This window comes from Rhinatrema bivittatum, chromosome 15 (genome assembly GCF_901001135.1).
Source record: "Rhinatrema bivittatum chromosome 15, aRhiBiv1.1, whole genome shotgun sequence".
In the NCBI taxonomy this organism is placed as follows: Eukaryota; Metazoa; Chordata; class Amphibia; order Gymnophiona; family Rhinatrematidae; genus Rhinatrema; species Rhinatrema bivittatum.
Window position 1 is genome coordinate 51,205,426 of NC_042629.1, and position 19,827 is coordinate 51,225,252.

Genomic DNA, 19,827 nt, shown 5'->3' on the forward strand with positions numbered 1-19,827 from the left:
GGACCTAAGCCAGCTAAGTGAAAGATGTTCAGGACTTTGACGTTGGTGGTATCAGCCCATGGACTCCTCTGGTTGAGGAATTGGTCAGCAGCTGTTTCATCCTGGTCACAAGTGGGAGCATTGCCCTTCAAAGGGAACTTCCACACATGGAGTAAGGTGGTAATTACTGCCACCAAATATCCATGCTTCATCAGGCAAGCCCTCTCAAGAGCCAAACTACAACACTGAATCAAGTCAGATTCTGGGTTGGACCGGTTCCTGCTAAAGCAGGTCCCTGTGCGGTGGGAGGCATACAGGGGTCTCCACCAGGAGTCTCCACATACCACAGCCATCTGGGCCAATCTGGAGCTACTAGTAAGACGAATCCTGTGTGGTGCTTGATGCTGCCCAGCAGGGCCCACAGCGTGAAGGCAGATAGCAAGTCCTCTTCCAGGCAGGTCTGAACGAGAGATCTCTTCTGTGACTGAAGAATTGGGAAACCTTTGCCCTGTGGGATGTGGCCGGCAGGTCCCAGCGGCCTACCATCAGCTGAAAGGCTTTAGCCTGAAACACCCACTCTCCTGCATCCATACGCTCCCTGTTTGAAAGTCTGCTCCGATATTGTCTTTTCCGGTGATGTATGAGGCCAAAATCAGCTGTAGATCTATTTCCACCCATTCCATAAGGAGGTCTATCTCCTGCGACACTTGCTGGCTCTCGGTTCCCACCTGGTGACTGATGTAGACATTACACGGATTGCTTCACCCTAGAGTTCTTAGCCGAACTGTAAACACGCCAATCTGACTGCTCGGGCTTCCAGGCAGTTTGCTCCAGAGTGCCTCTTCCTTGGTCCAACGCCCCTCGCTTGTCCGTTCCTAACAGTGAGCTCCCCAGGGGCTCATGTCTAGCATGAGGACAGCCCGTTTGATGGTCATAGGGTTACACCCTTGCCTAGATGAGCTTCCTGCAGCCACCACTGGAATAGAGAGAATACTTCCATCCATAAGTAGAGGTGAATCGAGTAGTCTTGAGACAGCATGTGTGCCCTCACGCACAGCACTGCCTCCAGGCAGAGGACCTGGAGCTAGTTCCACAACCTGGGACATATTATGGTCCGGTATGGCTCCAGGCCTGGAGGGATCTTCCCATCCTCCAATGAGCCCTTGGTGTGAGGCAAGTCATATCCCAGGTTATGCTATGGCATATCCCAAGACCTTCCCAGCTAGGGCTCAGTCCGGGCAGGGGCAGCAGCTGACTACACCTGAACAAAGGCTTGAAGGCCCTGAAAGAATTCCACCCTAGAAAAGGTGGCCGGATCCATATCTAGCCCAGGAGGAACTGGGATAGGGGCTGCTGAGCTGCCCTCTCCCGGGGAGGACGCGGCTCCAGGATTGCTCAGATTCAGGGTGCTACCAAATAAGGTAAAATGTCCTCTTCTAAAGAGTACTGCGTTCCAGATAGGGAAGGGACAATCCGCATCTGATAGGAGACAGGGAGATACTGAATGGCTAAGGTCACTCTAGGGTGATGTCAGTTTTGAAACCTGACTGTCTCCATCTGCTAGCAGGGGACCATATAACCTATTGGTCCTGAGTCCATCTGGCTACATGCTAGGAAAAGAAAACTATTATGGCTGAGGGTAAGGAACAGATACTTGCAACCTGACAGATGCTGGACCTTAGTCTGACCCAGTATGGCAATTATTTATAACTTTTTTTTATACCGAGGTTCAGGTAACAGAGTTACTTATCACTCCGGATTATATACTCCTGTATAAGCTGATGGGCAATTTCAAGACTGAAATCCATTGATCCATGTATAAGTCAAGGTTTAAAATGAGCGATCTATCAGGAAGGCAAGAATTCAAGCAAAGCCATGTCCACATTAAAAAAAAATGTTACTGGGCACACTAACAGCACAGCTTAGCTGCAAAAGTGGGTAACTGCTAATATCTGAGTTAGCCACTTGACTTATGTGGCTAACTCTACTCCATTTTGGCAGGTGGGGCATATGTACATGCATACCTTGGGAATGTTATAGGGTACATGGAAAAATGATAGTATGCGTGTACAAGTTGACCGAGTTTTTTTGGGCTTATTTTCTGGCATAAATTTCTTGACATACACAAGTAAATACGGTATATTAAAGTTTATGTATACAATTCTAGTTTGATGCTAAGCATATCTGTACATAAACAATTGTGCCTACAAGTATAATGCAAAGACTAGCCACAGTTTACATCAGATTTATGCTGCATTGATTTTTTTATTTATTTTTTTTTTTTAAATCTGCATGCTATTTAGTGCTTGGGCAATAAAATTATCCAGAATTTGAGTAAAAGTATGTCAAATGTTCTTTCATCAGAACCTCCATTGTAGCCTTTTTTGGGGGAAGTGTAGAGCATGCAACATACTCATACCAGTCCCTGTTAAATCATTATCCTGCAAGTTTAGGAACAAGGCTCCCCAGCCTCTATGCCAAGGTTGGCAACATGCCCAATAAAAGTATCCCTCAAGGCATTGTTGGCCTATTAATTCCTGCTACTCGGTGAAAAAGGTAGGCAGCTATAGAAAACAAATTCTACCAGCCCTAGCTGCTGTTTAGTAAGGAAGGGGGTGAAGCTACTTGAATCTTGCCTCTTGGGGCACAACAAACCCTCTCCAATATAAACATTGCATTTTCAACATTCAGAGTGCAGGTCTGCTGCTCTCACATTACAGGCTTAGAGTTGGCCTGCTACTTTTGGAAATGAGATCTATCAGCATGGCAGAGGGAGGTGTAGACCCCTGACCAACATCAAAGCATAGAGCTTGTCCAACTGTGCTATAGCCCAGCTCTTGTTTATCTGGCTTGGACAGAAATTTAGCAATTTCACTCCTAATTTGAGTCCATTACCCTTGACATTAGCTAAACCCCTTCAAAGCTATTTGGGTGGGCAGTTTAAGAAAAGATGCACGACTGGGACATAAGGTACAGAAAACTAAAAATTTCTTCTTTTTAAAGTGTTCCATTTTGTGCAAGTTTTAAACCCCCCCCCCCAAACCCCTTCCTGCCTTCTGGCTCCTAGTGCAGCTCAGCTGCATGAGCTACAGTGTTAGTACCCACTCGTTCTTCCCCCATCCTCCTTGCCTGCTTCTGCTGTACAGTCTGAAAACAGAAGAGATACACAGTCTTAAAAAAAAAGGTACGATACAGAAGAAGCAGTAGTGATAAAGGCAAGTCATTCATTAATGAAGCCTTCCTTTTACTCCTACATCCATAGTACTATAAAATGCTTAGCCAGTGGTCCAGAAGAGTGGAAGTCGTATCAATTTTAAATGCATGGTATAGCACATCGAATCCACCCTTCTACAGTCCTGCTTTACTTTGGAATTTATCAATATGAAACAGGGCACTGAGTTTTTACATGTCCGAGCTTTATTAAAACAATTCAACTGCAGCTTCTTTAGCGTTTTCCACCCACACGCGGGGCTTGCATTTTCACAGGCTTTGCAATTTTTTGCTTTGGTGCAGCCTTTGTGGGAGCCTGTAAAGATAAAAACAGTTTGACAAGTTACATAGGATCCTATTTAACCTTCTTACCCCACCCTGCCAAGCCATCGCCTCCTTTCCCATACCTATGGCACCAGAAAGCATCACACATGGCTTTCAATCTATTTCTAAGCTTTCCCCCAAATTTCCAAATGCTGTACTGGCCAATAAAGATAGGAAGTGAGGTCTAAAAAATGCTTTATCTGTTTCCTTGCACCCCCACTACATAAAGGAACACATCAAAAAGTGACGTGAGTCACTATATTTTAAGAAATTTAAAAGCATGTTTATACAAAATATACATTTGGCGATGAGGCCCTGACCCTCTACTATCTGAGGCATACAAGAATAAGTCTCCACAGCAGGGCTAGCTCTAATCTTTCTGGCAGTAAAACAAAAAAAAACAAAAACCAATGCTACTGACCAAGCTCCAAATAAACTAATCTTGCAACTTTTGGAGTAACTTTAAAAACAAACTTTAGATATCACTAGCCCCTAACATCCTATGCTAAATGAAAATAGACGTCCAAGGTAATTTAAGTAACAGGCAAACTAGCGCCATTGACCAACCAGAATGATTAGTTGAAAGGTATAGGTATTAAGACTGGAGAAAAGAGCCTTAATCTTTGAGATTAAGCAAAGTTTCCTACTACATAGCTACCCCTTAAAATTACTGCCAGGAATCCCTCAGCTATATTTATTTAATTTTGATTTCCCATCTTAACAGCTTAGACTGTCTCCTAATTTATTATATTTAAAGTTACTAGCAACAAAAATATGGCTCTAGCAGGAAAAAGGTTTGGGTTAGTTATGTTCTTCAAGGTTTAATTCTGGGTAATTTAGTCTGCCCTTATTGGGTTACATGTTTGCACAACAGACAACAGGATGTAATATTTGCCAAGACTCTGGCAAGCTGTATGCCACAAAGAGCTTCCACCTCTAGTTACCAAAGGCCCTGTTAGATGAGATGTTTAACCAGTGATCCTTCTTTCCAGTCAGCACGTTTTGCTCACATTTGATCACTGACGGCATCATGTCGAGCATGCTCTAGCAAAGTTGAATATTTGGCCTCAGATTTAAGCTTTTTTTTTTTTTTTTTGCACTTAAGAGCTTAAATCTAAATTTCATATGCAACACATTCCACACTAGAGTGCTAGTCAGCCATGCAGCTTCAACAATGCCTTTTTGTTCCTTTTGTGTCTGTTCATAGCCCAGTATTACCTTAGAAGATGTGGCAGTCTTCTTGGTAGCCTGCTTGGCCTTCTTAGCTTCCTTGGCAGCTCTGTTAAATGTTTACAACAATCTCCATTACTGTTCAAGCACCATATACTGTAACTTCATAGCAGAAAATGCAGGACTTTTTCAACTGTACAGCTTCTACTTTACTCAGGTCAACAAACTCCCTGCAACATTTCTTCCCATTGGTCTATAAAGGAAAATTGGTTCTTACATGCTAATTTTCATTCTTGTAGTACCACAGATCAGTCCAGACTCCTGGATTTTGCCTTCCCTCAAGCAGACAAAGTTTTACTGTCACTGCCACAACACAAGGTGCCACATGCAGTCCCTCAGTATTGATCTGTACCCAAGCCAGAAAAAGAAACAAATGCCAATATACTTACTAACATCCCCTGAACGAGCAGTGGGAAGTGGAAATCTGGAACAGATAGCTGCGCCCACACAAGATCTGTGTAGGACTAACCAAACCCGTGCCATTCTTCAGAAAATCACAGCAGACGAAGTAGACTCTCAAACACTTCCTTTTCTCCAGTGGCCAGGACTCTTAACCAACCTGTGGTACCACAGGAAGGAAAATTAGTAAGTATCAATTTTCCTTTCCCTGTTCATACCCAGATCAATCCAGACTCCTGGGATGTACCAAAGCTTTCCTAACTGGGGGTGGGACCATGAGAGTCCCGCTCCAAGTACACTCTCACCAAAGCCCATGGCCTCTGGGGCCTGGACATTCACACACTAATGCCTGGCAAAAGCGTGCAAAGATTTCCAAGTAGCCGCCCTGCAGATCTCTTGCGGTGAAACTTGCCGACACTCGGCCCAGGAAGCTGCCTGAGAACGGGTAGAATGAGCCCTTAGCCCCTCTGGAACAGGGCGACCCTAACAGATGTATGCGGAGCCAACAGCTTCTTTCAACTATCACGCAATCATGGCTTTTGACACCTTATGACCCTTTTTTGCACCACTCCATAGCATAAAAAGATGATCAGACAAGCAAAAGTAGTTAGTGACCTTAAAGTACTGCAACAACGCACGCTTCACATCCAAATGCCGCAACTCTTTGGTCTGAGGCGTAGTAGGATCCAAACTGGAGAAGAACGGGAGCTTCACAGACTGATTTAAGTGGAACGACACCACAACCTTTGGCAGAAAGGAACAGTCCTCAATGTGACTCCCAAATCTAAAAAAAAAGGGTTCTCCACATGACAAGGCCTAAAGCTCCAAAGTTCAATGAGCCAAACAAACTGCCACCAAGAAAACTACTTTCAAAGTGAGATCCTTCATAATAGCCCGTTTCAGATGTTCAAACTGAGCTGCACACATGCTCAAGAACTAAGTTAAGGCTCCAAGAAGGACAGGTCTTCTGAAGAGGACGACGCAAACACTTTGCTCCTCGGAGAAGACGCACTACATCCGGATGTGCCACTAGACTCTCCTTGAACCTTAGCTCAGACAAGCCAGAGCCGCCACCTGAACCTTGACAGAATTAAAGGATAAACCCTTTACCAGACCATTTTGCAGAAAGGCCAGAATATGTGCCACAGAGGCCCGCATAGGATCAACACCTTGCTCCGTATACCAGGCCTCAAAAAACTCTCCATCCCCTCACATTACACCAAGGAGGTGAAAGACTTGCTAGACTGCAAAAGAGTAGTAATTACTCCTTCCAAATAACCCTTATTCCTTAATTGCTTCCTCTCAAAAGCCAAGCAGCTAGACAAAAGTGAGCTGCCTGATCTGAAAATACAGAGCCTTGACGCAGAAGATTCAGCAGATGAGCTAGCCTCAGCGAACTGTCCACCGCTAGGGTGATCAAGTCTGCAAACAGAGGACGCCTCGGCCACTCAGACGCCACGAGAATCAAGTCACCTGGATGGCCCTCTGTGTCTCAAGACTTTGCCATCAGAGGCCAAGGTGAAAACACATACAGGACCTCTTTCGGCAAAAGAACCAAGGCATCTACCCCTTCTGCTCCTCGCTCCCTGAAGAATTACAGAACCTTGGAATTGTGGAAAGTCTCCATTAGAACCTCGCATGGTCTGCTCCATCCGCGACAGGCAGTGCATTGCTTCCTCTGACAGCTCCCACTCTCCGCGGTCCAATTGTTGTTGGCTTAGAAAACCCACTTGCACATTGTCCATGCATGCTATGTGAGATATCGCTAACTGCTAGATGTTGCTCTGCCCAGCTGATCATTTCCTGGGCTTCCAGTGCCACAGCCCGACTTTTGGTGGCACCCTGTTGGTTGATGTAAGCCTCAAGTCATCGCGTTGTCCGACAGGGCTCTAGCAGGCTTCCCTCTCAACAAGGGCAGAAATGCCTGTAGTGCTAAATGCACTGCTCTCGTCTCTAGGCCATTGATGGACCACAAAGCTTCCTCAGTCGACCACTGCCCCGGTACGGATGGTCCTGGCACACCGCTCCATCTGGAAAGACTGGCATCAGTGGTAACAATTGTCCAGACCACAACTTCCAGGTACACCCCTCATCTCAACTTGTCTGGAACAAGCCACCACGAGAGACTGGACCTGGCAAACTCAATAAGAGGAAGTAGTAGCTGAAACTGCTCCAACAACAGGTCCCAGCGGGACAGTAAAGCTGAATGTAGAGGCCTCATATGAGCACATGCCCATGGAACCAACTCCAAGGTGGAAGCCATAGACCTGAGAACCTGCAAATAATCCCAGACCTTGAGCACCTGCTTCTCCAACAATCCACGAACTTGGGCTTGCAATTTGGAAATCTGTTCTTCAGTGCGAAGAGCCTTCCCCACCTTGGTATCTAAACACACCCACAGAAATTCCAAGACCTGAGAAAGGGAAAGACGACTTTTGGACAGATTGACTACCCCTCCCAACGATCTCGGGCGCCAGAGGACTAAGTCTATGCCTCCCGGAAAAGGACCTCTGGACTTCACTTGAATCAGCCAGTCCAGATAGGGGTGAACTAAGATCCTGTCCCTCTGGAGAGGTGCTGCCACACCACGACCACCACTTTGGTGAAGGTCCTGGGTGCTGTCGCCAGACCGAAGGGCAGAGCACAGAATTGAAAATGTTCCCCCAGAAACACGAATCGTAGAAATCTGATGATCGTGCTGCTTCGGTCAAATCCAGAGATGTAAGATACTCCTTGTGTATCGCCACAATCACCGAACGCAGGGTTTCTATCCGAAAATGAGGAGCTTTGAGAGCCATTTTCACCCTTTTAAAATCCAGGATTGGGCGGAACGAACCCTCCTTCTTGGACTATGAAATAAATGGAATAGCAGCCTGTCCCCTGTTCCTCCAGGGGGACAGGAACAATGGCTCCCAGCACGTGAAGACTGTTTCCCTCACTGCTAACTTCTTTTCCTCGTAAATACGAGGAAATGATGAACAAGTCTCTTAATGGTCTAAAACCTTGTTTTATCACGCTTAAGACCCACTGGTCTCACGTGACCTTGACCCACTCCTTGTGAAAAAAAAACAGCCAACTGACCCCCTATAACCGGAACAGAGGAGTAAACCAGCTTTGCCTCACCGAGTGTGTATATGGCTCCACTAACACCTTGGGAGGAGCCATCTTTAGCCGGCTTTCGCCCGTGAAAGGACTGAGTTCCAGGACTGTTGCCTTCCTGAGGACCATCTGAAGCACCAAAACCACCTATTCCCATGGAAGCAAGCGCATGGAAGAAAGGACCCTTTTCCCTTCGGCTTATCCTCAGGCAATTTTTGACCCTTATTCTACCAAAGAAGCTTGATCATCTCCTTCAAGCCCTGACCAAAGAGCAATTTCCCTTTAAAGGGTAATGCTCCCAACTGAGACTTGGATGAAACATCAGCCAACCAATTTCTCAACCAGAGGAGTCTCCAGGCCGAAATTGCCGACATCATGGACCTGGACGAAGTCCTGACGAGGTCATATAACATATCAGCTTCATAGGCCACCACAGCTTCCAGCTGCTCTGCCTGTGTGTCAGATAAGGACTTAGCTTGCAACTGCTGCACCCAGCGCAGGCCCACTCACAGCATAAAACTGCTACACATAGCCGCTTGAATGCCAAGGTCAGACACCTCAAAGATCTTCTTGAGGTGTCCTTCCAGCTTTCTATCCTGAAGATCTTTCAAAGCTGTACAACCGGCCATTGGAATGGTCATTTTCTTAGTAACAGCCGAAACAGATATCCACTTTTGGGACCTTCAGGAGCTCAAGCGTATCCTCCAGCAACGGATACAACTTATCCATGGCTCTGCCAACCTTCAAGATGGTCTTGGGAGTATCCCACTCCATAAAAATCAATTTTATGACAGACTTGTGGAACGGAAAAGATCTTGTCAGACCCCAGAGGCCCTCCATCCACTTCTTCTGATCCGATTCCTCTCGTGGGATCTTTATACCCGTTTTTTCCAGAACCGCGGGTATCAGGGGACCCAGCTCCTCCTTGCGGAACAGCCGTATCACCTTGGGATCATCTCTTTCCACAGCCGGATCTTCGCCCACGTCTGGTCCAAATCCAGATCTGCCTCCTGCAGGTCCTGGGCACCCTCCGCTCCTGAACCCTGAAAGGAGCTCTCTCTGTAGCTGTCGTCTGTGCCGGGGCTCCTGGGACCTGCTGGACTCTTAGTAGCTCCTGCGGCCCGAGAAGGTCTAACCCTTTGGCATACCAAAGCCCCCTGCTCAGGTCTACGCCATCCCGCTGCTTTCCTGGCCTTATAAATCCTTTGCAACAGGACAAACTGGAGGAAAAGGTGAAGGAGGCATCCGAGTCCTCCAGGAGATCCCCCTCACCGTCCTGAATAAGGCCCCTCCGTGTCCTTACCACCGGGGATAGACTGGGGGGGCCCTCAGACTACAGGCTTTGCACCTCCACCATCTGCTGGAGACAGAGAAATACAGATCTATACTGAGGGACTGCAGATCGCACCCCGTGTTATATGGCAGGGTCAGCAAAACTTTCTCTGTCCATCTGCTGGAGCGGAGGCAAAACCCAGAGTCTGGACTGATCTGGGTACATACAAGGAATTTAATTTAACATTAGTTTAGTTTATTGGATTTTCTATACCATTACATCAGCAAGGCCTTCACAACTGTTTACAAATAATTGCAAGTAAGAAAATACATTAAGGACATAAGAACATAAGAAAATGCCATACTGGGTCAGACCAAGGGTCCATCAAGCCCAGCATCCTGTTTCCAACAGTGGCCAATCCAGGCCATAAGAACCTGGCAAGTACCCAAAAACTAAGTCTATTCCATGTTACCATGGCTAATGGCAGTGGCTATTTTTTGTTAAAAATAGTAACAGCTAAAACTAATAAAAGACCAAAGAACGGAAACATTATATAAATTAGCTGTTAAACTAAAAGATGTACAACAAACTAAAAGCATTAAAACTAAAGCAAAGTACTATTTCATAAAATCTGAATATTACTAAAAGCAGTTAAATTTGATTCATATTCTAAAATAAGATAAAAAGTTAAAAGAACAGGGTTAGAAAAAAAGTTAAGCTCCTGTATAATCAGGTGTGTTTGCTGCAGATATCTAAGTTTCCTGCTCTAAGAAGGCGCATTTGAACAACCAAGTTTTCAATTCTACTTTAAATTGCTTGACCATTAGTATTACAAACTGTTTAACAGATTAAGACTTAAAGACTTGGGCCATTACTTTGAAAAACGGAAAGATTACATCACCAGCAAATCTAGTGTGTATTGTATACTTGTAACCTGACTTCAATGTTGAGAAAACTACAAATGGCATAGTCAAAATTGGTAAACAGATTGCCAAAGAATCACCAATTCCTCTCTTTATGCACTCAATGTACTAATCCATCTGGTACAGTTTATACAAAGGGTGATCACAACTACATGTAGCAAGTTAAATTTTTGTAACGCATTATCACAAACAAATGTGAAGTGTGCTCCACAAGTTAGTTTTATTAAATGCAACCAACTCATTTCGGGTCTACAGTGACAGTGTAATTGCTGTTGCAGCCACAATGAAGCACAATATTCAGATTCCCCACAATAAGAAGATAGACTTCAAGCAGAGTAAAACATGAAATCACTAAGTGCCTATCAGAATGGAATATCAGAGCCACCATCTGACGTGGCAATGTGACAACTAGAGATCTGCTTCTTACCTGATGGCTTGCTCACGTTGAGCTTTTCGCACCTCAGGCTTCTGGTTTCTCTTGGCCATTATTTCAGCTAAAGATGCACCAGTGATAGCCCTCTGGAACTTGACAGCACGGCGGGTTCGCTTCTTCTGTATTTCTTCCTGAAATAAAGCAAGGAAAAACTATTTACTTACAAAAAAAAAAAAAAAATAGTATTAAACCAAGAAGTATAAATGGCAGATAAGAGGCCCACTGACCATTTTCCTGTTACACTGTGGATCTTGTTTGAATCCTGAACCTTTTTTTATGAGAAAGGAAAGTTTTGCTGAACTTTCTAATGATTCTTCAGCCAACCCATTTCAGTCAGTATTAACATATCAGAGCTTTGAAACCTGCTCTTTGAAAAATGACTTTTTTTATATTATTAGCAGCAGTGCCTTTGCCAGAGTCCATTTTTCAAGCTAAAAGGTAGGAAAAATTTAATGGACATGGCAACTGAACTAAAAGCTGAAAAGAATGAGCCTGAGCTGTCAAGTAGGAAAGAGTTTTTATTTAGATGAATGTTTGCAATATACTCCCCTCACAAACAGTTGCCTAAACATCTCAAAACGTTTCCATGAACAGGAGGTGAGACTTTCAATGGAAAGGAGGCTCTAGAACAAGGGGTCATGTGATGAGGGTGGAAGCAGGTAGATTCAGTAGTCGTCTTAGGAAATATATATTTTTTTTTTTTACAGAGAATGGTGGATGCGGGAACAACCTCCCAGTGGAGGTGGTGGAGACAAAAATAGTATGTGAAGTCAAGAAAGTACGGGATAAATACAGGGGATCTCTAAGGAAGTGATGCTAAATTAATTGGATGGATGGGCAGTCTGAATGGACCATATGGTTTCTCTCTGCCATTGTGTTTCTATAAAATGATTATTTAAATCAAACAGTGCCAAAATGTACTAACCATTTGCCCCTAGACACAAAATGGAAAAACATTTTAGTACATCTGGCCTTGACCTAATTACAGTATAATGTGATATGTTAATGAGCTAAGAAGCCTTTCAAACAAGTCAAGTAGTGGATGATAAATGTCACAGGAAGAAAAGTCTATCTGTCAAACCTTTTTATGTGAAGTACCACATTGCTTTTTTTCTCCTGAAGACCAGTGGGCAATTTTTGGATAGATTAAACCCAGCTAAAATTAATATCAAATATTTTAGACTACATTATAAAATAAAAGCAGTACTTTGGCCTTTATGGATGGGAAAAAAAAAAAGGAATCTCAAGTATCAACACAAAGATCTCAGGAATGGGGAGGATCGGAAAAGAATTTGGAAAGGAGGATCCAGGGTCCAAGGGACAGAATCTAGGAAAAATGTGAGCTGGAATTATGTCCCTACTCCTACTGCACTCCTATGCCCCCTCACATCCCTCCACAACAGCCAAGTCTTACCAACAATCCCCCCTGAAGCTAGCCATATATTAGCCCCTGCTCTACCCTCCTCCTCTTACTTTGCTTATTGCTGCTAGCCCCCACTCAGCTGACCACTTCTGGTACTGGGCCACAGTCTTGTGATAATGCAAGAGTTTGGGCACTGTGTCTCACACTCAGCCATGTGCTGCCAGTAATGTTCAGCATTTACAGGGCTAGTAGCAAGATGAGAAGAAGTGGGCAGAATGGAGACTAAATGCTGCAGCCACCACAGAAGCCACCAGCAGGCCCAGTCATGGCACACAAGCCCGATACACAATCCAACATCATCACTCATTATACTGAAGAACTGCCCTGTAATTTTCCCCAAGTTAGATTACAGCATGTTCTACTTTTCATGTGCCCGCCTGGGTTTAGCAGACAACACCTTATATTGGGACTATTCTATAGAAGGAAGACCACCGTCAAAAAAAAGTGTCTAACTAAAAATTAAGTTGCAATCAAAACTTGTTCCCAAGTTCAGTTTTTTCACCAAGTGTCTTGGTTGGAGGATTCCTTCAGCTGTATAAGTGTTTCGACAGTGTCTTACTTACATTGAGTACAGCCAGGCAGCTGTACCATATCCATGCAGTCTCATGTAACATCAGAGATTAGTCCAGTTTTCTCTGGTACAGACGTTCCCAGGTCTGACCGTTATCGTTTTGATAAGGTCTAGACTGGAGTCTTACCATCTCCCCAAAGGTACTCATATATGCCGAGCAAACTGCTGCTGCATGATGTCTGAAGGACTCTATGGGCAATGGTAAAGAGTGAATACTCCAAATGACATTTACCCATTAGGAAAACAAGTCATTATAAAAATGAGCTCATTAATTCCAGCAAGTCCTTGTAGCCTGATCAGCAGCAATCAGTCGCCAACAATATAGAGTGTAGCTGATAATACAAAAATGGTAGTTAGTGTAAATCATTTCTAGTTTAGAATCAACATGCCTCTTCTACCTGATCTTAGTTCCAGATGTTCAATTCATTGTTTTGGAAGTCTGAAGACAGCATACGCAGTCCCTGGAAGGAACTGCATATCTGCTCACCTCAGGGGGTGGCTAAAATAGCCAAACACAAACCTGAACATGAAAGCTGATGGCACCCTAGAGACCACTTGTTTTAGAAGTGAAAATCTGCTAGAAAAATAATCTGAAAAATTTAACTTGGGTAGTTTCTAGAAAAGCAGTTTATAAATTGATAAATGAATGTTATTTCATCTAATTTTTTAATTTGCTGTAGTTTTCTAAAGAATAATAGATATAAAAACTGTTAGACTACAATATAACTGGACAAGATACCAAGATCAATATGAATTTGAAATTTTAAAAGCAGATGATAGCAGACATGACTTTGCTCCTAGTTATCTACTTACAGATTGTCCCTTCTTGTGTTTGCGCCTGTATAGAACAGTCCAGTTTATCTGACGGGGATTCCTCTTGGAAAGAAATGCAGATTCACATTTTGCATTCAAGAACTGGAAAACCTTAAATATAAATTGTAAGAGTGTTAAAATATTAAGAGGTGAACTGGATTATTTTTATTTAAAGCAACCAACTACATATTCACCTGCTGTGACCTTGACTTCATTGAAGCCAAAGATGAAAGGATACCCAAGGGTGAACAGTGCAAAAATATAGTATTTTCTTACTTTGGGATTTCATTCTGCATGTCTTGCTGCCCCCACCCCATGAAAGCCTGCAAGGTACTACCTGATTCTATGACTTAAAAGGAGATTGCAAGGCATAGTGCACCAAAGATTCAGGAGAAAAAAAAAAAAGTTTCTCTTGGCAAAGGATAGCCCCCTAAACTTAGTATTTACTAAGAGTCATTCTGTCCCATGGCTTCATCCCAAGGCAGTTTGCACTATGTATCCTTAAATAGCATTTCACTTTTACAGAGTTGGTAAAACTAAAATGCCCCTTTAAAGTTTAAATCCTAAAGCATACATTATTCCAAAAACAATACTGCCAGTTTCTCTGGTGTTTATCCAAACCACCGTAATCAAGTGACCAGCTCTATACACAAATGGCCTTTAAGTATTCCCTTTGATTTTCATTGTAAGAATATGCTGATGCAAACTGCTTGGTTAAAACCCATTAGACACTTGTATAAATTTTAACATAAAATAGACACTGCTCATGAATAACGGCCAAGATCCTCTTCTCATCAAATCACAAGCCTTTCCGAAAGATGTTTGCTCCATCATAGTATTGTTTAGTTACACACACACTATGTGTGTGTGTGTCTATATATACATACACACACATATATATAGAGAGAGAGAGAGAGAGAGAGACACACACACATAGATAGCAACGTCACTAGGCAACGTGACGTAAAAACACACTATAGAGCCATACAAGTGCTTCACAATACCCAACTCTATTCCGTCATCACGGCACGGATTCCCACCGTGTTTGCTCCAGGTAACCTACAGGCTCACGTACAGGATCCAAGACAAGATAGATGTACCTAAACGCTGAACTTGAAATCTGCAAGGCCTCTTAATAAAGTTACCGGCCAAGGAAGGAAAACCAGCACAAGTCGGTACCGTCCAATGCAACAACGAACAGAAGGTAAGGGGCAAAAAGGCAAATCGCACTGTAGTTGCACGGAACGCAAAACAGGAATGCTCTGGCAGCTACCGACAGGAGCGAACCTGCCGGTGAAACCGGAGCTAGTTCCCAGCTCCATCCGAGGCCGAACGCTGCCGGCGGCTCTTTTACCTTCCCGTCTGTCCTGGCGTACCGGCGGCCATGGCCCGGGTATATCTTGTAGCCGCTGAAGCTGCACAGCTCGACCCTGAAACGAGAAATAAGAGGCGGTGAGGGCAGCCGAGCCCCCAAGGCTTCGCGTCTCAGTACTTTTACTCCGGTTAAACAGCATTTGGGAACGGATGGTGACAGATAGACGCCCCATAACAACTTACTTCATGGTGATGGCCAAGATGGCGAAGAGGAAAGGAGGATTATGGGAACTTCCTTTTGTAGAGTCCGGAAACCCCTCAACTTATCCAGGAAGCAAACAAATGCGTAAAAACGTACTACCAGATGACAGGAATAGCTTATAATGCGGTTGTAGCTTCCTGAAAAATATTTTTAAGCGGAATCTGAAAATGACCAATTAGGCGGCTCTGCGGTTGCTTGGCGTTGGCAAGCGGGAAGTATGGCGGCAGCTGAGGTGGCCAGGAGGGAAGCAATGACTGGTCGAAAGGAAGGTAACCGGCTTTCACTAAGTCATGTACATGTCTATCCCGAAAGCGGGACGGCTTGCCCGGGTTCTGCAGCTTGCAAGGCGGGTTTCTACTCTGGGGTCGCGGTTTTTCACCCGAGGGAGGGGCATTTTTCACGTTTGTTTACCGTTCCCGTCGCTACTATTTTTGAACGGCACGGAAAGGTTGTTGGCGCGCTGCTTGCTGGGAGTTGTGGTCCTTGGCTCCTCGTGGTGACTGAGATCGGCCGCAGGCCTGGGCTAGAGTGGGACTATAGCTCCCAGCATGCTCTGCCGCTCAACTGTGAACTTGTCGGAGCGGCTAGTCTTTAATTTGTGCAGCCTCCAAGAGGGTTAGAAGTGCGAGGGCTGTTTAATGTAATAAAATGGTAGCCTGCCGTATAAGGCAGCCCATTCTGCGATAGGAGGTGAGACTGAACTGCTTTTTCATGGCGGGGGTGAGGGTTCCTCTGTAGGAGCAGAGCTGGCCTTGCAGGCCGAGCAACCTGCTAGCTCTCCTGCATTGCAGAGTTAATTTTATCAACACTTTGTAACGCTGCTCTCCTTTGAAATGGGAGTTTCACGTTTAACGGCTGAGAAACTCGGTAAGTAATTGGACTCTGATGCCCCTTGCCAGTGCCTCATTGATTTCTTTTTTTGGAGTTGGAACAATCTTTATAGAGTAGGATGGGTTGCTAAAGACGTTCTTGACTCAATATTGGAGGACAACACTAAGAATATTAAACTACTGGATCAGACCTAGGGTGCATCAGCAATGGCCAACCCAGGTCACAAGTACTTGGTAAGATCCCAAATGATAGATAAATCCCATGCTGCTAACGCCCAGAGATAAGTAGACTCTTTTCCCCAAGTTTACCTGGTTAATAACAACTTAGAGACTTTTTCAGAAATATGTCCAAACTTTTTTTTCTTTTTTAAACCCAATTACGCTAATTGTTTTAACCACATTCTCCAGCAATGAATTCCAGTGCTCAAGTTGTGAATGGAGTGAAAAATAATTTTCACTGGTTTCTTTTTGCTGTCTTGTATTGAAACTTTTTTTATTGGTTAACAAAACTTCAAGAAAATACACATTGTATCTGTCAGTGCAAAGAGCAAAAATAAATCTTCAAAGTGTAATCTCAGATTTGTTTTAAATGCCAATTTACTAACTTTTTGGAGTGTCTTCTAGTCTTTGTATTTTTTTGAAAGACTAAATCACTGATTCACATTTACCTGTTCTGTTACACTTGTAATTTTATAGACCTCTATTATATCCCTCTCTTCTCCAAGCTGAACAGCCCTAATCTCTTTAGCCCTTCCTCATAAGAGAGCCATTCCATCCCCATTATCATTTTGATTGCCCTTCTCTGTACCATTTCCAGTTCAATTATATCTATTTTTTGAGATGTGGTACCCAGAATTGCACACAGTGACAGTACTCTAGGTATGACCTTATCATGGAGCGATACAGAAGTATTATCATAGTCTTCATTTTATTCTCCATTCTTTTCCTAGTAACAGCTAAAATTCTGTTTGCTGGTAGACCAAACTAGGACTACCAACCCACCCCAGATCAACCCAGCAGTCTGATCTAGTTCTAGAATTGGCCCATTGAATTCATTAATTTATTCTGATTTTTCAATTGAGCTTCCTAAAAAGTCAAATTCATGTCTGGGGAAATGGCAACCTTCCCAACATCAGTGGTTTTGGGGGTGTTTTACTGATAATATATATATATTTATATATTTTAATCATCACCACCACAGAAGGAGCTCCCCATATGCAAAAGACTCATGAAGCCTTTTCTTATTTGCATCTACTGGGAAATGCTTAGAATCTAATTTATATAAAGTTTTATTTCATAGGGATAAAATGAGAGAATGTCCTTTATAAATCAGTATCTCTGGTTCTAAGACTCCATATTTTTTGTCATAAAAAGTCAACAAATATTAAAAGAAAAAAGCCCTTAATATGCTATTTTAAGAAAATAAAATCCATTACTTGAAATATAGATTTACAAGTACAATATGTTTCTAATGAACCTTCTCTGTAGCAGGTCCTACACTATGGAACTCTTTCCGAAAACATCCGCCTATTATCAAACCGCAAAGAATTAAAAATGTTAAAAACTTATCTGTTTAATGACGCTTACAGAATATCATAAGTAACATCTTCGGTCGTATTGCATTAAGGCCTACCATTTTGTATGAATAGACTTAGTTTTTGGGTACTTGCCAGGTTCTTGTGGCCTGGAGTGGCCACTGTTCGAAGCAGGATGCTGGGCTTGATGGACCCTTGGTCTGACCCAGTATGGCATTTTCTTATGTTCTTAACTTATTTTATACTGTATTATTTTGTCTTTTAAATTATGTATGTGTGCCTTTAAACCGCCTAGACGGACGTGTAAATGTCACATTGTGCGGTATATAAAAACTTTTAAATAAATAAAAATAAATGAGATACCACTATTCTCAAAAGTTGGACTTTCACATGCATATTGCCTTATTTGACATTTATGAAAAATGTAATCAAGTGCCAGGTAGTCTGGGACACCAGTTTTAGGGATGCCCTAAGATAAGTTATTTTTGGAAATCTGTGGTTCGATATATCTTTCTTGTTACGGGAATATGGCTACCATTGCAAACAGATGTGATATTATTTGACAACATGTGAGGTAAAAGGTTCATACGGCTTTGGATTCAGAACATCCTGTTACTGGGGGAAAAAAAAAAAATCTATTTTGTAGCACTGGACGGGAAAGGTTTCCCCAACTTTAATGCAATAGAGGAACCAAATACATCTCATGCGTGAATGAGATGCATGTAGATAAAGTTGATTTGACCAGAAAACGTATAAATTTTCTAGTTACATGGGATGCTTTATTTGCGTCGTCACATAAGGCCAGGAGCCTTATAAAAGTGGATTTTTGTATTACAGTGGGCCAACAAGGTGATGGGAGGAGTGCCATGTTGGGGATCTGATGTGGTTCAGGTTTTGCATACAGGCATTGGAAACTAGTAACCAGTGAACCCGATCATGTTTCTATGATACCTTTTTCTTTGTCTGATCCTTATACCGTGTTCTTTGACATTTAATAAAAATATCTAAACATAAAATAGTACCATTCTATAGCTGTTGAATTGTAAAGCTTGTTGCAAATTTAATGTTTACTCTACCATTCTATAGTTGTTGGATTGTAAAGCTTGTTGCTAATTTAATGTTCATTGTAAACCGAGGTGATGTTTTCTAACGTGCCGCGGTATATAAAAAACCATTAAATAAATATAGTTCTATAATGCTGGGACTGCATTTTACTACTTGACAATTCCTTCTATAAATTGCATTTGGGAACAGTATTTGATAGTAATATTACATTTCTTAGCATCCTGTCAGATGAATCCATAACAAGTGGGTTATGCACTCCTACTAGCAGATGGAGATGGAACAAGCTGTCACAGTACATACATATGTATTTATTTATTTAAAAATGTTTATATACTGCTTTTACAATATAAAAATTAATCAAAACTGTTTACATACAGTACATACATAATAAAATACAATAAACCAGAGCAGTATAGTATAAAAACTAAATAACAAAAACAACAATGGAAGGACAAAACTAATAAAAACTAAAATGAGTATCCTGCCTTAGTATTCAGAGTACCAAACCACAGATATTGGTAAAAGAAGTAGCGGGAGAATGATAGCTGAGGGTGATTAAGTGTGTTCTGATGCAAAAGTCTCAAAAGCTAATTGAAATAGGTAAGTTTTTAGCGATTTCTTGAATTGTATTCTCCGTCTCCATCTGATGGTGGATGAGCATTTCCCCACAGGGGATTGCTTCAATTTTAGGAAGGAGAGTTAAGGAAGAAAATTATTGCCCCTCTCTCCTGCAGTGATACCAAATGGTCTCAACCTCAGGAAATCTCAACTGAGGGAATTTCCGTGGTCCCTCAGAGGTGTGCCTTGGCTGGGTAGCTGGTTTTACGGTGTGGGCTTAGCTGCTTGAGCAGCTGAAAGGCAGCAGGTGCTGGAAGCTGAGCGCGGCGGTGACATCAAATGCCCTCTTCCCCTGCAGCTGGAGACGGTCTCTGTGCTCAGCCAGGTAAGGCTGAGCTCCAGCAAGTTAAAAAAAAAAAAAAATACAGACTTGGTGGGAGGTTTTACTTGCAGAGCTTCCTTCCTTTGGTCTCTGTGCTGGGCGCACAGTTCTGACGTTCATTCCGCTCCATGGGAGGTCAAGGGACATGAGCAGCCTATCTAGGCTAGGCCCCGTTCCAAGGTTTTTGCTGTGCACTGAGTGGTA

General features: G+C 43.0%; 2 protein-coding genes across 6 annotated transcripts in view; one reads left to right on the top strand and one right to left on the bottom strand.

The window, feature by feature from the left end:
• Positions 1 to 3,374: 3,374 nt before the first annotated feature.
• Positions 3,375 to 15,373, bottom strand: RPL24 (ribosomal protein L24). Its single transcript, XM_029578808.1, has 6 exons — positions 15,235 to 15,373; positions 15,032 to 15,107; positions 13,678 to 13,788; positions 10,865 to 11,001; positions 4,732 to 4,792; positions 3,375 to 3,505 (listed from the first exon to the last, which is right to left on the bottom strand). Exons 1-6 carry the CDS (start codon positions 15,237 to 15,239, stop codon positions 3,425 to 3,427), a joined length of 471 nt encoding a protein of 156 aa, XP_029434668.1. The 5' UTR covers positions 15,240 to 15,373; the 3' UTR covers positions 3,375 to 3,424.
• Positions 14,692 to 19,827, top strand: part of CEP97 (centrosomal protein 97) — a 38,842-nt gene continuing 33,706 nt past the window's right edge. Inside the window, exon 1 of one of the 5 annotated variants that reach the window (XM_029578802.1) lies at positions 14,692 to 14,881. In XM_029578802.1, coding sequence (XP_029434662.1) covers positions 14,863 to 14,881 — 19 coding nt within the window. In that variant the 5' untranslated portion in view covers positions 14,692 to 14,862. Of the gene's footprint in view, positions 14,882 to 15,385; positions 15,523 to 15,756; positions 16,121 to 19,827 lie in introns of those variants that run through there. The other 4 variants (XM_029578800.1, XM_029578798.1, XM_029578799.1 and 1 more) reach the window with 4 other exon arrangements.